The sequence below is a fragment of the Lissotriton vulgaris genome, chromosome 5, assembly GCF_964263255.1.
Source record: "Lissotriton vulgaris chromosome 5, aLisVul1.2, whole genome shotgun sequence".
In the NCBI taxonomy this organism is placed as follows: domain Eukaryota; kingdom Metazoa; phylum Chordata; class Amphibia; order Caudata; family Salamandridae; genus Lissotriton; species Lissotriton vulgaris.
In genome coordinates, this window is record NC_141693.1 from 1,487,734,845 (window position 1) to 1,487,750,776 (window position 15,932).

The 15,932-nt window shown below is 46.0% G+C and overlaps 1 protein-coding gene across 3 annotated transcripts in view; it reads left to right on the forward strand.

The window, feature by feature from the left end:
* PLEKHA6 (pleckstrin homology domain containing A6) overlaps nucleotides 1–15,932 on the forward strand; it is a 778,700-nt gene that overhangs the window by 240,144 nt on the left and 522,624 nt on the right. For all 3 annotated transcript variants that reach the window (XM_086923462.1, XM_086923463.1, XM_086923464.1), the window contains exons 2-3: nucleotides 5,674–5,750; nucleotides 8,927–8,984. In XM_086923462.1, the coding sequence (XP_086779588.1) occupies nucleotides 5,674–5,750; nucleotides 8,927–8,984 (135 nt within the window). The remainder of the gene's footprint in view (nucleotides 1–5,673; nucleotides 5,751–8,926; nucleotides 8,985–15,932) is intronic.

The following is a 15,932-nucleotide window of genomic DNA, read 5'->3' on the forward strand; positions in this document are numbered from 1 at the left end:
CTCCGGGGTCGATCTCCGCACCTCGGCTGCTCCAGGTGTACCGGTAGGAAGCCCGGCTGGTCCTCTCCTCTTGTGGGGCAGCAGTCTCGTGGGGGCCGCGATGCGGGTGGTGAGCGTCTGTCCTCCGCTCTGGTCGGGCCAGTCGCTAGCGCCTTGCGGTGGGGCAGGGCGGCCTCCGAGCCTCCGGCGGTCGCTCCCGGTGCGGCAGCAGTTAGCCAGCAGCCCTCAGGCAGTGCGGTGCGGCCTGTCGGTCGGGGCCTATGCACTGGGCCCAAGCCTCGGTCTCCCTTGACTGCACCGCCGGTCAGGGGGCCTTCAGTCCCGCAGGAGGGTCGCAGGACAGGTCGGGGTCTGACCCGTCGGAGCCTCGGGTCGAAAGTCGGCCAGATTGCCGAGGCGAGCTCAGTGGAAGTCCGCCTGCAGTTTCCGGCGGCTGCGGTGACATTTGGCGGAGAATCGGCTCGGGGACGGGGAGCTTAACACGGAGCTCTACCCAAGCGCGTCCTCCGCCATTGCGTGTTTAGCCACGCCCCCATAGAATTCAGATCTTTATTTGGACAATTCAGTTCTTGAAGATCTATTAGAATCAAGTGAGCTGAGAGAGGCGGAGACACAATATGTTTCCTTTCTAATACATCTGCTACACCCTTCCAGAACTCTAATAATGCCGGCATGAATAGAGCATATGGCCAATATCAGCAGCCTCCAGTTTACATTTAGAACAGTTTGTGCGTTCATTTTTATAATTATCTGATGCCCAGCTAGAAATTCTCTGAGGGGTATAATATAATTGGCAGATAGTCCTATAAAACTGCAATCTAATACTAGAAGACTGTACAACTTGATAAATCTGAAGAAGAGAAGCGGATATTTGCTTAGAAGTTATATTTAATCCGAGTTTGGCCATTCACTTGGATGCTAATTTATCACAATCGTCTCTCTTTGCCTGATTCAGATGTCTGTAGCTTTCACTAATCAATGATTTATTCCGATCTGAGTACAAACATTGTAAGATGTCCGAGTGTCTTATTTCTTTCAAATTCATCTTACAAACAAAAAAGTCTTGGAGTTGCACATATTTAAAATACATCCTATCACTTAGATTGTATATTATTTTAAGCGAAGTAAACCCTAATAGTCCATCAGAGCCATAGAGATCTCCAAGGGTATTAATACCGCAACTAGACCATTCTGTCCCAGCCCCGTCTGAAAAAATTCCAGGAAGTCCTGGATTCCCCCATAGCCTTAATTCAGAGTTAAAATAAGATATCTTATCAAGAGTCATTATCTGTTACCAAATTTGTACAATATGCCTAGCAGTCTTAAATTTATTAATTAAAGGTAGCAATATGGTCACATATAATCAACCAGATCAGATACTAGAACAATTCGCTGATTATTATCGTAAACTGTATACTTCGGAACAAGTACCTAGTAAGGAAGATATATTATTATACCTTAGTTCTTATATGAATATACAACAAAATAAAGAAGCAGTTGACTCTCTAAACTCAGAGATTACACTAGATGAAATCAAGACAGCATTTTTATCTCTTCCTTCGGGTAAGGCAGCAGGACAAGATCTACTCCCCATGGAACTTTATAAAACCTACTTGACGGAATTACTGCCTTTATTTAAATTAGTTGTAGATCATATTGGAGAAACCCGGAGAGCTCCCTCTTCTTGGAGAACAGCCAAGATAGTATTTTTTCTAAAGAAACAAAAGGTAGCGGAGGAATGTGGGTCTTACAGACCCATATCTTTGATTAACTCGGATGCTAAGGCCTTTGCTAAAATATTAGCAAACCGACTTGCACCCTTAATGCCTGAATTGGTGAATATGCAACAACATGGTTTTGTTACAGGACGAGACACTACTGCCCACATAAATACGCTATTACGGCTTTTGATGTAGCGTCAACTAACTCCACCCCACTCGGTATGGTCATGCTAGATGCTGAAAAGGCATTTGACCAAGTGGGGTGGGAGTTTTTATGGGCCGTACTGGAAGCATTTGGTATGGGGGGTAAATATCTAGGGTGGATTCAGGCACTATATCATCAACCAATGGCACAGCTTAGTTATGCAGGAAAGAATTCTCTCAGTTTTCCAATAGGAAGAGGAACACGGCAGGGGTGCCCCCTTTCTCCCCTGTTATTTGCGCTATCATTAGAGCCATTTTTGAACGCGCTTTCAACACAGCATGATATTATTCCATTTCAACATAGGGGGAACAATCTAAAAATTACTGCATATGCGGATGACGTAGCTATATTCACCACTGATGTAGCTAAGGCTATACCTGCAATAACAAAAGAAGCGAAAAATGTTGGTAATGTATCCGAGTACAAATTAAATATAAACAAAACGCAGGTCATCACTAATTATAACCCTTCAACGACTGTATTGGGCCTATGTGCTAATGCTGTATATTTGGGGGTTAAAATATCAACAGAGATTACTGAAATAATAGACCTCAACTATGATCCATTACTAAAAGAAGTTGCTAAATCTCTTAAAAAATGGCACAAGATACCGCTCAGCTTGATTGGGCGTATTAATTTAATAAAAATGAAAGTCGCACCTAAATTTCTTTATTTATTCAGATCAATTCCGCTACGTCTCAATAATTCTTTTTTTTAAAAACTTGACGGAATCTGCTCTAGTTATATATGGGGTTACAAAAAAGCTAGGAGAGCAATAAATCTCCTAAAACTTCCGACTGAAAAAGGTGGTTTAATGTTTCCAGATTTTAAATTATATTTTTTTGCTTCCTTTTTTGGTCGGATGCGCAGTTTATTGAGAAATGATAACTCCTTATTTTTTCATCAGCTAATGCTCGGGTCTGATTGCAAACAATTTATGGATCGAACTAATGACCCAAATTACTTCAAGCGAGTAAAATTTAAAAAAAAATGATTTCTGTATTTTATAAGGAATAATGAATTTGTATTTGTCTATTTCTTAATTGCACCATAATATCTCAATAAATATATATTAAAAACAAAGGAAGTGCCAGTGCTGAGCACCCGCGCGACGGGGCCCACATAAGGCCCTGGTAAAGCCTCTTTTATGCGTTTGGTATCCATACTCCCAGCACTTGTCTTGGCCCTCGATCAGCAACAGTTTATAGCTTGAAAAGTACCAAACGGTGAGTGGTGTTTTTTATGTTTTATAAAGCAGGGATAGTTGGCAATTGTTTCAAGAAAGCAATTTAATTAACAGGCAAGCTACTGGGCTTAAAAATTGCATTTTATGTATGTTCTTACTGCCTGTCCTGTAATTCTCTGCTGAGGAGCGCTCTCATCGTTTGAAGTAAAATTGTAGTCCTTCTTCTATTTTTGTGAAATGTCCCGTTTTTTTTTACTTTAAAATTCTGGTCACCCTATGTTTGGGGCTTCAATCCTATATCCAGGCGCGGTTCGTCCATTGGGGCGTGGGGGCGTAGCCCCCCCTGCCCAACTCCTCCCGCAGCTCCCTCATGACAATCATGTCAATGAATCAACATGACGTCAGACCGCCGGGCGGGCGTCATGTTGATTCATTGACATGATTGTACAGACGGCAACACAAGTACGCATGCGTGGGGACGGAGGGTGAATTTTTACCCGTGCCCACGCATGCGCACTTGTGTTTTGGCGGCGTTGCGCATGCCCATCAGGAGCCCTAATGGGCGTGCTGCGAGCGAGAGGGTACCTGTGCCCCTGGCGCCAGGATTGGCCAGGGGCGCTGTGAGCCTGTGACGTGTGCGGGACCGGCAGCAAGGTAAGAGTGTGTTTTTCAGTGTTTAGCTTGCACAAATGACTTGCGATAGTTCAGTGTGTTAAAGCATCTGCTGCAGAAATGTGTAAATACATGAATGATGGATGGATGGATGCAGGGTGGGTGCATTAATGATTGTTTGGTGGATGGGTGGGTGGATGGGTGCATGGATGGATGCATGCATGATGGGTGGATGGAGGCATGAATGATGGATGCAGGATGGATGGGTGGGTGGGTGGATGGGTGGATGCATGCATGATGGGTGGATGCATGATGGATGGGTGGATGGATGGATGGATGGATGCATGAATGATGTATGGATGGATGCATGGGTGGATGCATGATGGATGGATGGGTGGATGGGTGGGTGCATGAATGAATGATGTATGGATGCAGGATGGGTGGGTGGATGGATGGGTGGATGCATGAATGATGTATGGATGGATGCATGCATGATGGGTGGATGCATGATGGATGGATGGGTGGATGGATGGGTGCATGAATGAATGATATATGGATGCAGGATGGTTGGGTGGATGGATGGATGGGTGGATGCATGAATGATGTATGGATGGATGCATGCATGATGGGTGGATGCATGATGGATGGGTGGATGCATGAATGATGGATGGATGGGTGGGTGAATGGATGGATGCATGAATGATGTCTGGATGGATGCTTGCATGATGGGTGGATGCATGATGGATGGCTGGGTGGATGGATGGATGGGTGGGTGCATGAATGAATGATGTATGGATGCAGGGTGGGTGGATGGATGGGTGGATGCATGAATGATGTATGGATGGATGCATGCATGATGGATTAATGCATGATGGATGGATGGGTGGGTGAATGGAAGGATGCATGAATGATGTATGTATGGATGGATGCTTGCATGATGGGTGGATGCATGATGGATGGATGGATGGATGGGTGGATGGATGGGTGGGTGCATGAATGAATGATGTATGGATGCAGGATGGGTGGGTGGATGGATGGGTGGATGCATGAATGATGTATGGATGGATGGATGCATGCATGATGGATTAATGCATGATGGATGGATGGGTGGGTGGATGGATGGGTGGGTGCATGAATGATGTATGGATGCAGGATGGTTGGGTGGATGGATGGGTGGATGCATGAATGATGTATGGATGCATGCATGCATGATGGGCGGATGCATGATGGATGGATGGGTGGATGCATGAATGAATGATGTATGCAGGGTGGGTGGGTGGATGGATGGGTGGATGCATGAATGATGTATGGATGGATGCAAGGTGGTTCGGGCTCGCTCACTGCGCTCGATCGCTGCGGTGCAATATGCAAATTAGTTTACGCCTCACCACTTTCAAATGTCACCAGCCGCCCCTGCCTATATCCCAAGCTGCCCAATAACCTTGCATTATAGGCTCGCGTGGTGGCTGCCTATGGCCAGCGCCATTTTCCGTGTGTGTAAAACCAAGAAGCCGGTAAGGTGCCTCCTGGAAGTCGTCAGCTCATGTGGCCATGCTCTCCCGTGCCAGTGACTCTGTGGCAGTGTGGGGCCGGACATGGGGCTAAGTCTTTAAAGTGCGCTGAATACGTTCTGTGAGGGAGAGGGGGGGGGGGGGGTGCTGCTCCCTCAAGTGTGATTGAATCTCGCCACGGTTGTGATTTGGGGGGGTTGCTGATGCAAGTTGGGCACCAGGTCTTCGTCTCCTGGATCCGATCCGTGTTTGGTCCCTGGGCACCCTGAAGTTTTGTTATTTCGTCACGATGAGGTGTAATGTGATCAATCAGTCTGTAAATGTAAACCTGGGTAAATCAGTGCACAATTCAAATGATATTTTGTTTTCATTAAAATGGCCACTTCCTTAACACGCGTCGAGTCTTGACGAGTAATTCCTTGTGCTCCTGCCTTTCAGTGATGTGACCAAGACCACGCGATGGCTTCACCCAAGGACTGCGGGCGCCGTGCAGAGCGGGCACTACACCGGCAGAGGTAAGAGGATGCCCTGGGGCGGGGAGCAAGGGGCGGAGGGGTGTGGGGGGGGGGGGGGGGGGCGGCGGAGAGTTCGAGATGCTCTGGAGACATGTGCCTGGTGGTGGTGAATAGCAGGGGCTCCCGTGAGGTTTGGGGTACGTCAGCAGCGCTGTGCGCGAGAACGAAGAGGTGCAGAGGGCTCGAGTTCACCAGTGTCAGGAGTCAGTGCTGTTTAAGGGCAGGGCTGTGCGCTGGCCCTTGCACGGGGTTAGCAGGCATTGGTGCCAGCCAGAACCGAGCATTGATTGCTGTGTGTGTGCGTGCGCGCGTGTGTGCAAGTGAAGTATAATTGTGTGTAAGTGTGCGCGTGTGGTATCAGGAATGCCAGCAGGTGCTGCCGGCAAGGACGGAGCTGCACTGGCAGAGCTGTGCTCTTGTCCTAGTAATGCAGTAGCAGTGTGGTTAGAGGCACTGTCGAGGACGGGTGATGTGCTTTGAGAGAGCTGTGCACTGTGCTGGCACTGGGCCAGCAGGGGCCAGGGCATTCTGCAGGTCAGGACTGAGGTGTATAGTTAGTCAGGAAAATGTCCAGCGCTGGAATGATGGGGGCCGCTGGTGGCCATTGCAGTGCACTGGCAGGCTGTGCTGTATGCCCAGCACTGGGACAGTGAGGCATGATGGCATTGGCGCGTTTCACCAGCTGTGCCCCCGAGGTGGATTGAGGTACCTCTGCCGAGCTCTCAGTTGGTTTCAGCACTGTAACAAAAGGACTTCCAGAGGGACGCGTTGTAATTTCATAACATATACGCATTCATTTTACAGTTCTTAAGGGCCCTATTGCAGTGGAGGACAGGTTTGAATGTTCCTGTGTTCCTGGAGCAAGCAGAGCCCCTCCCCAGCTGCCCTCCTGAAGAACGCTTGAGTATAGAGAGGGGTAGCTGCCTTGAGTCGTGCCCACTCAATGGGTGGGAAGAGTGGTCTTTCAATCGGTCTGACACGCCAGCAGACACCTGATAGGGAGGACGACACCTGGCATGGTGCCCACCTGTGGAACAAACTGTGTCAGACATTTGACCACAGTCCTGCCCTTTACCCCGAGCCCATGAGGCATTGCATGCCCGGACCCAGTCTGGCCAGGGACAGCAGGGCAGAAGGGTCCTCCATCTTACTACATCTTTCCATGGCCTTCTGTTTGCTTTCTCTGCCTGTTGTGTCAAGGTGAGGGAAAGCAAATGTAGCAATATCAGAACTGGTCATGGTAACAGGCTTCACTGTAAAGGCCCTATATGCCAGACTCTCCTCCCGCGTGGTCTGATCCTACAGCAAGGACCCAAGGCCCCTCCGAGTCCTTGGAGATGTGTCTCCCCGCCCTTGAGTTTGTCTTTGCTCTCAGCCTTGGCAGGCCTTGTTGCAACAGCCTGAGGCGGGTGCACTGGATGGTCCTTGGCGGCTGCTGTTTATCCAAGACTTTGTTAGGCCATAATGGGCTGGTCCCAGCCATAGCCCAGCGCTTGGTCTGCCGGGATGGGCGCACAGACACGCCTCTGCTCAGTACTTCTCCAAGAGAGGACCTCTTCATCACCACCAGACCCACGCCTGGAACTGCTGCGGAACCCCACAGCTGCATGTACCTGGGCTGCAGCAAGGAGGCCATTGCCTCCATCAGAGCGGTGATATAAAGGGTAACACAATGCGCCTCCACGCTATCATCTCTTGGCTGGTACGGTGTCAATCAGGGCTTCATTTAGAAAGGGCTCTCATCAGGAGGCCACTTCAGCTTGCACCACACATTGCCTTTGCCATGCTGCTAATAGGAACAACACAACTAATAACTCTAACACACCTACAAGTGTGAGAATTCGGACTATTGTAGGCCTCCAAAGTTATCAGATTGGCAGGTAATAGTCATTTTTTATGTATATTGAATGAATAATTGACTGTTGTTGTGGTTATCTCTAAATTTGCTAGACCCCGCCATCATGTGGCAGACTGTCAAAAGTGCCAGTCTTGCTAGTTAAGTGCCGAGCACTGGAAATCACTGGCTCAAATTAAGCGCTGGGAGTCATGCTACTTTACCCACCTTTGCCTCTTATATATCTTAACCAGGTCTTGTTTGTCTAAGTAAAAACCCACTGAATGATGTCTCACCAAGAATAAGAGTCATTCACATGTTCTTGTGAATGAAACTAGCTGCCCCTCCAGTAGTTCTTGGGAGGTGTGTATCGCAGACGGGCGTCTTAAATAGAGAGAGATCAGCTCAGGGGTTTTTAATGTTCCTTGCCCGCCCTGCCTTCTGTGTACTGGTCCTGATTACCCATTAGGCCCATTCGCCTTCTAGACAGTCCTAAAAGCTATTTTTCTACTGCCTTGGCAATCCTGGGAAAGTAATGAATGAATGGACTGGTTGTATATCAAACATAAAAACTGCAGTCTTAAATCCAATTAAAAATGTGTGGGTTTAAGGAAAAATGTACATGGGGTTTTCCACCATCAAAGGAGTAGAAGTTTATGCTGTTAATTTGCTTTCTGAAATATGTATCTACAGTGTAGTGTTCTGGCATATTACGTGACTAACACAGTTCTGCACTAGGAGCACAATATATTATATTTCCTAGTCCATAGTTAGGGGGAGCTACCCAGCGAGGTGTAGAAGTAGAAATCTGCGGACCCTGCCAGCCAGGAATGAGGTGCATTGGCAGGCGGAACAACCTTTATAACGCAACTTTTAGCACGCAGTGCTATTACAACGCAGACTTTAAAACGAAAACCATTACAACGCATTACACTGGGGGGAGCTCGAGGATAGGGAATAGTTTCAATTTACTATCCAACACCTTCCCTAGTGTCCACGGGGACTGGTGTTGGAATAGTAAATTAAACTATTAACTAACCAGCACCCCCCAGTGTAATGCATTGAAATGGAATGCGTTTTAAAACTTGCGTTGTTACAGCATGCGTGGTAAAAGCATGCGTTGTAACAACGTACATATCAGGGTTGGCATGGAGCTGTGCGCGGGCCTCTCTGGTGGATACGCAGATACTACGTGCGCCTGGGGGAGGGGTGACGCATCTCTTCCTCACCAGTTTCTCTCACTTCGCCCACCCCTTCCCCAATGCTCTGTGCACCTGCCTGTATATTTCGCCTTTTAAAAACGTGTCTCTGTTGTTCTCTCTTCCCTCTGTTTGTGCCTCAGATCTGCCACTGGGCTGGGAGATGGATTCCACCCCGGAGGGGGCTGTCTACTATATCAAGTAAGTGTGAAGGGTCCTCGTGCTTTGTGGCGCGGGCCTGTGGCCCTGGGACTGGGAGGAGTGAATGGGTGCGCGCGGCCCGAGGCAGGGGCGGCGTCTGCTCTGCAGATGAGCCGGTGCCTGGTGTCACGCGCCATGTGATCCCCTGTGATTGTTGAAATGTAAAGGGAGCCAGTGTTTGCAGTGCAGGTTCACCCTGTGCCTCCCCCAGGCAGTGGTAAGAGCCTGTTTGCAAAGAAGGTGCTGTGCATTCCGTTGGAGGGCATGGGTGTGTGTGGACAGGAGGGGATCACGTGACTGGGCCCTGTCTGGCTTCAGCAGGACGGCGAAGGCTTTGCATATGGACTCTTACTCTATGCTACAATGCATGATCAGCCTGGACACTATCAGCATGAAAGGAAGGGGCACTGTAAAGGGGAGCACAGGTGACAAGATGCCTCAGAGTTACACCCTCGCTGCTGACAGATGGCTCACCTGTACGCCATGTGTTCTATACCCTGCAGGGCTGACTCCCTCTTTAATACTAACGAGATCGAGGCATTGAGTAACATAACATATGTATTTGTATAGCGCACGATTACCCGTAGGTGTCTTGGCGCTGAATAACAGATGTTTATTGTTACCCAACTCAATGGTACTGACTACATTTGTGATGGGTAATTATGACATCTTTTATGAACAGAGTTTATTGTGACATCTGTTATGAACAGAGTTTAGGAAAGCCAAGCACAGAGATATAAAGCACTATACGTTATTCTATTTGCGGGAAGCACGGGCCCCTGATATACGTTGGATGGAATGGATGGTGGCAGGGACTGGTGGCAGCATGGTGGAGAAGCCCAGTACGTTTGTAGGGTGGAAAAATGGAACTGACCATTGGTAAGCTGTCAGATAAACGCTTTGCCATTGGCAGGAGGACTACAACCAGGCGCGCAACACCCATTGGGCTCAAATGGCTTCATCTATCCGTCATTTTCACTCCATCCATCCCTTATCCATCGCTGCAACCACTATTCATCTCTACATCAGCCTCTCAAACCATCCAATCCTCTTTATCTCATCCCTCCTTCCAAGCTCTCTTGTTTCATTTGTTCGCCCACTCCACGGCTCTAAAATACTGTCATCATGAGGTGGTATTTACGACCTTCTGTTTGGAGACCAGTTCTCTCGTATAAAAAGAAAAGGACCTATAAATTGAAAGTTAAATGTTTTGATGTTAATCAGAACCACTCAGTTGCACCCAGCGCCCACCCAAGCTCCTAAAGTGTATGTGGGCGGGGAGTTATGACACCCTTGGCATGGGAGATGAGGGTACTCTGCACACAACAGAAAGTGTGGAATGTGCTTACATTGTATGTTATTTTAAATTGTTGATCTCTGCTGAGGTCAAAAACAATTTTAATAAAAACGTAAAATTTGCACACATTGACAGATCAGATATTAGGGCGCTGATCACAGCTATATGGAGGATCAGCACACCGTGAGATTGGTTGTATGCCTGTTCGGCCTTCTCTTCAGGTCCTTGGTAGTATACATTTTAGAAGCAGCTGTTCATTGGTCAATGTTTACTAAGTATGTTAGGAGTTTGGACATATATACAATCTGTCGCAATATAGTAAGGATTAATGTCCATTCATGGGCAAATGTTGGAACAAAATATTTTTTTATGCAAGTTTGCATACATTTTGTGGCTGCTCATATGAAAGAGTTGAACATTCTAAATATTTCTTTATAAGTTTGGGTGCAAAACTGATTCAGGTAGAATTGGGAGAGTCCTCTGACCTTGTTTTGCTAGAAAAGCGGTAATGCTACATTCGGCCATAACTGACCCAGTTTTCTGAGGGTGCATTTTTCCAGATGAAACTTGGTGTATTTTTCCCTCCAAAAACGAACTGGAAATAAACACCTGTTTGGTGGTAATTCTACAAGGACCCAATTGTATTACAATTTACCATGGTATTTTGCAATCCATGATTACTGAACCCCATGGTGACCGTATTTTCAGAAGTTAAATCGCTGCCCAGGGATCATCACGACTACCGCAATGAGTACCAAAGCATCTGCCTGTGATGGCTGCTGAGAAGTCCTCCGGTATCCGATGGGAATCACTCAAATATAATTTTTTTAAATCTTGTCTGTGGAACAGGCTTTAGAAAAGGAAATAGAATTGCATCAAATACTGTATTGTTGGGTTTAATCACTTAATGGATGGAGAACGAAGAAGTGCAGCTCCGCCTATCACAACATTTAGAAGTTTCCTTACTTTCATGGAGGTCATGGGACTTCACCATCTACAGTTCAGCATGGTTAAAGTCACTAAAAGGGGCAGCAGGAGGGCTTTCTCAAAGGGGCTTCAAACAAAGTTGTATAGCAAGGTTGCTCTGTACTTTAAGATGCCCAGTGGCTCTTGGCAATAGATGATCCTAATGACAAGAGTCTGTGGCTAGATTCTTCAAAGTGGCCTATTGTGGTGAGAAGTTTTTTTAATGTCCCCTGGGTAACTGATGTGCACTAGCCTGTATCCTGGGGCTTTGGTTCTTTTTTTCAGCATTCCGTGGCTACTGATAGTCCAACTTTGATGTATGGTCAACTGGAAAGAACTCCAGCCTAATAACCTGGGGCCCATTGGTTGCATAAAAAAATAACTTTTGCTAGTTGGTCCCTTATGGGTGAATGTCCACCAGGCCTTCGATTAGCAGAACAGGTGACAATTGTTGAAATGAATAGAAGGAGTCTATAGGGAAGAATAAAGGTAGTTTGTAGTGGTGAAGGACAGAGCAAGCCTGCCACACACGGTCACTGTCTATTGCTGTTCACTTCATTGTTGTTAGGTCTCTGGGACAGCTGAACCTACACTCCCACCAGAGGGGTATCCTGGCACCCCAGTCAGCATCTGGAGCCTGTGGAGCGGTGGTCCTGAACACTTTTGCTAGGTTCTCATTCTGCAGGACTCCTTATTCCTTTGTTAACTTTTTCGGCAAGTAAGGCAGACAGACCTGCCGGGCATAGCTGTGCCCAATTGTGTCCTAGCTATGACGAGAAAAGGTTACAAAGGTCCCCATTTGAGGTCCTTAGAATTTATTATACTGAGCCACAAGGGCAAAGCCACATTTTAGGAAATTGGCTCCTTCTGAACCTTGGTTGTGGGGAGTATTTTGTGTATTTATCCCAAAAGTCAGACAGTGGAAAAAAAGCCCTATATAAAGCAGAATGTGGGTAGAAGCACAAAAGTAGGAGGGAACAAGGACTGTTTCTGGAACCATGCTGAGGCACAACAACAATCTCTCAACTCAGAGAGGTAAGGTACATCCGCAAGAACAGTAATACATGATTTATATGCATGTTTGTGTTTCAGTGGGAATAAATGAACGCTGTTGGGTGGCGACATTGGTTTTTACACAGTAGATTTCTTCCTCGCAAGGTACAGGAAAGGGTTTGTAATAAGCATGGGCGGAAAATCCGTTTCGCTCGCGGATTTTGCGGATTTTCGGTAAATTCGCAATCCGCGAGATTCGCGAATCTCCCGCAAAATCCGCAAATCCGCGAGCAGCGGATTTTATGGCTTGCTCGCACTGTTCGCGTTAGTTCGCGGCTTCCCAGTACAACTTCGCGCCCCGCGAATAAGCGCTAAATTGCAGAAATACGATCTTAGCAAAACTGAAACTACTTACCAGGTTCAAAAGTTCAGGCTCATCATTAGTAGCCATTTCCTGTAGTGCTTCCTGAGGGACCCCTCCAGAGTTCAGTTGCCTACTTGCAACTATTATGTGACCCTGCTCTGAACCTCAGAATAGTTACACATATGCCACAAAGGTCCTGAATTACAGCTAAGGGAGACAAGCAGGAGCCAGGCTGGAAGTTCAAATCCATTAATCAGCCCCTAATTCATTATTGTCAGTTGGGGCAGGGCAGGTGTTGTAACTAATTTTGCAACAATGAAAGCACTTCGCAAGTGCAAAAGATCACTAATCAGGAAGCACTAAGGAAGCAGGTGCCAGCTAAAAAAATATTCTGTGACACATTAATCAGCCCCAAATTAATTCAGGTCACTTGAGGCAGGGAAGGTGTGCTTTGCTTTGCCACAATAATGTACACTGACTGGACAACCAGAGGGTGCTGTGATGAAACAGAGGGTGGCATGGGTGGGCCAGAGGGTGGCATGAGTAGTCAGAGAGTGGCAGTGGTGACAGAGAGTGGCAGTGATGAAGAAGAGTGTCCCAAACAGGCTGGACACGTAGAAACAACAAGTTCGCAAAACTTGCGACCCGACAGGTAAGTTCGCGTTTGCGAAATTGTACAAAACCCTCGCGAACTGGCAGAAACCCGCGCGAACACACAAAAAAAAATTGCGAGAATTCGCGGATTTTGCGAATTGCGAGTTCGCAAATCCGCAAAATTCGCGAACGCGAGATTCGCAAAATTCGCCCATGCTTAGTTTGTAACCAAGTTATATAAAATCAGCACTGCTACAAAGGATGCAAGTGGTACCTCTCATATGAACATAAGATGCAGCCTGTAATTCACTATAAGAAGTGAACAAAACTGTCCGCACAACCATGAACGTCGAAAGCTGAACTCGCTCAGAACTAGGTGACAATAAAATTTTTTAAAAAAGAACTAGGTGACAATGTAGCTAAGTATTGTGGATATATTATATTCTACAGAGCTGACAAATATGCTCAAATACATTGGTCGCCATTTAAAATAAAATGATGAATAAACTTTACATATGTTACAAAATTAATACCAGACTATTTTACAAAATATGAATACATACAACACACAAGTTAGCACTCACTTCTCACCAAAATGGCTTCCCTACACTACGACACAAATTTAATGCTGCTCAGCACCCACTCTTACCCCCAAGACACCAACAAACATCACACTCTACATACAGAAATAATCTTCCTAGTTTGTAAATTCCTACACACCTCTCTCTGCTGTCCAGTTACAGCACAGCGACCACTGCCTGGAATCCTGAATCCATGAAAGTTCTGCGGACGTGAGATTTTTGATCGATTATCTGATCACCCTAATTCTTATCTCACTGGAGTCCCTTTTGGATCGATTATTGACTGTCATTGAGTAAAAGGCAAACCCTACATAGGTTAAATTAGCCCAAAACTGACGCAGCTCTAAAGAACCACTTACTACGGAAAGTTTTAAAGATTTATTATAAAGCCAAAATTAGTTGCAAATACAAACATCTCAATATAAGGTTCAAAAGATACACAGGTAATAGGATGAACATGAACTCTCTAAGTGATCTTAACAGACAGAAGAAAACTACCAAAACCAATTCAAAAATCAGTAAATTGAATATCATTGACACAAGATGAATCTTCAGCGTCATTTACAGAAAGGAAACAAATCAGGTTAAACTGACCCTACACTAGACTAGATGACATCCCTACTTTGCAAGTTCTTTACCTAAAAAGGTGTCAGCCGTTGACTTCCGAAGAAGCTCAATCTCTCTTAGTCTCAGATGGAAAACCTATGCAGTGCAGCAGTACCCTTTCTGCCTACCCATCCGCTCTCTAAGGGTCCGCAGGCCATCTGCTCTACCTCCTCCCCAGGGTGCTGTCCCTAATACAAAATCACAGTATAGGTGGAACGCCCCTTTGAGACGCCCACCACGTACACAATTCACATGGTCTCGTTTCTGGTTTTTTCCATAGTTTCGTTTCTTTAGACCGTCTGTTAAGTTGACCTTGCTTCCCAGGCTCCGTCTCCAGCGTGCTGGTACCCCCATGACATTCCAGTAGACTCCTCCGGACCCGAGCCTATCTCCTCGAACAGAGCTCTATTCATCAAGCTTTTGATTGGTACCCCCCTCGCACCTGCAAACAGACACTTCGAAGCAGGGCCCCAAATTCCAGGCTCCCCTTATCAGACTAGGCCATAAAACTTCGACCAGCATTGGCAATTTATTTTAACGAGGCTTGACTTTTAAGTCACACGTGCAGATCAAAGAATACCCTTTATCTCTCCAGGCCTACTAAATTACGTGCAGCAGCCTGTACTCTGTGAACCATTATTTCTTAACCTAAAATAATATGCTAACACACCACTCTCAAGTTATACAAAACACTTCTATAAAACACAGCCTTTAACATATATGTAAGCAAAATCATTGAATAATATTGAATCCATGCTACGTGAAAGGTGCAATTGTACATTTCGTTCCTTCACAGTGCCATGTGGTCTGCACGTTTCTTCATTTTACATTTCACATCTTTCTTCATTTAGCAGCTACATAACATGGAACCTGATTAACATCTCTAACATTTCTAAGCATTTCCACACATTTCTACATTAGCCCACATTCTATATGTGTTCCCTATCTCTAATAAAATAATCATGAATAAATGCGGATACATATTCTCATCTCTCAAGTTACATTAGCTAACTTTACGCAACTGTCTTGTAAATATGACATACTCATACATTTTATTCAAATTTCGCTCTCTCAGTTCCCCCCTTTGATGACCTCTAGGGGTCATCACTAGTACACCAATTTGAATATGTCAAACAGAACTTGTTGCAAGGCTCCCTCTTTTTATCGTTTCTAGAGCTCTCAGACTCCTATACTGATGATCTTGCATAGCAGCTAACCTCTGCTCCTGTTCTCTCATGGACCTTTGCAATCTGTTCGACCTATACCATTTGTACAGTCTCACTAAACCCCACAATATGATTATGCAAATCACAATTATGAAGATAGGCTTCAGAATATACCAGACAAAGCTCTTCCCGAGATTGGCAAACCAACCTCCAACTTTACCCATCCCATGACCTACTTTTTCCCAAACATTTACCCTTGTTAGGTCCTCAATTTCTTGGTGTATCTTAGTAATATTCTGTATAGCCTTCTCAAGAGGTTTTGAATTGTCTGGAATGTAAGTGCAACATTCCTGGACCTTCAAAGCCTTACAGACTCCGCCC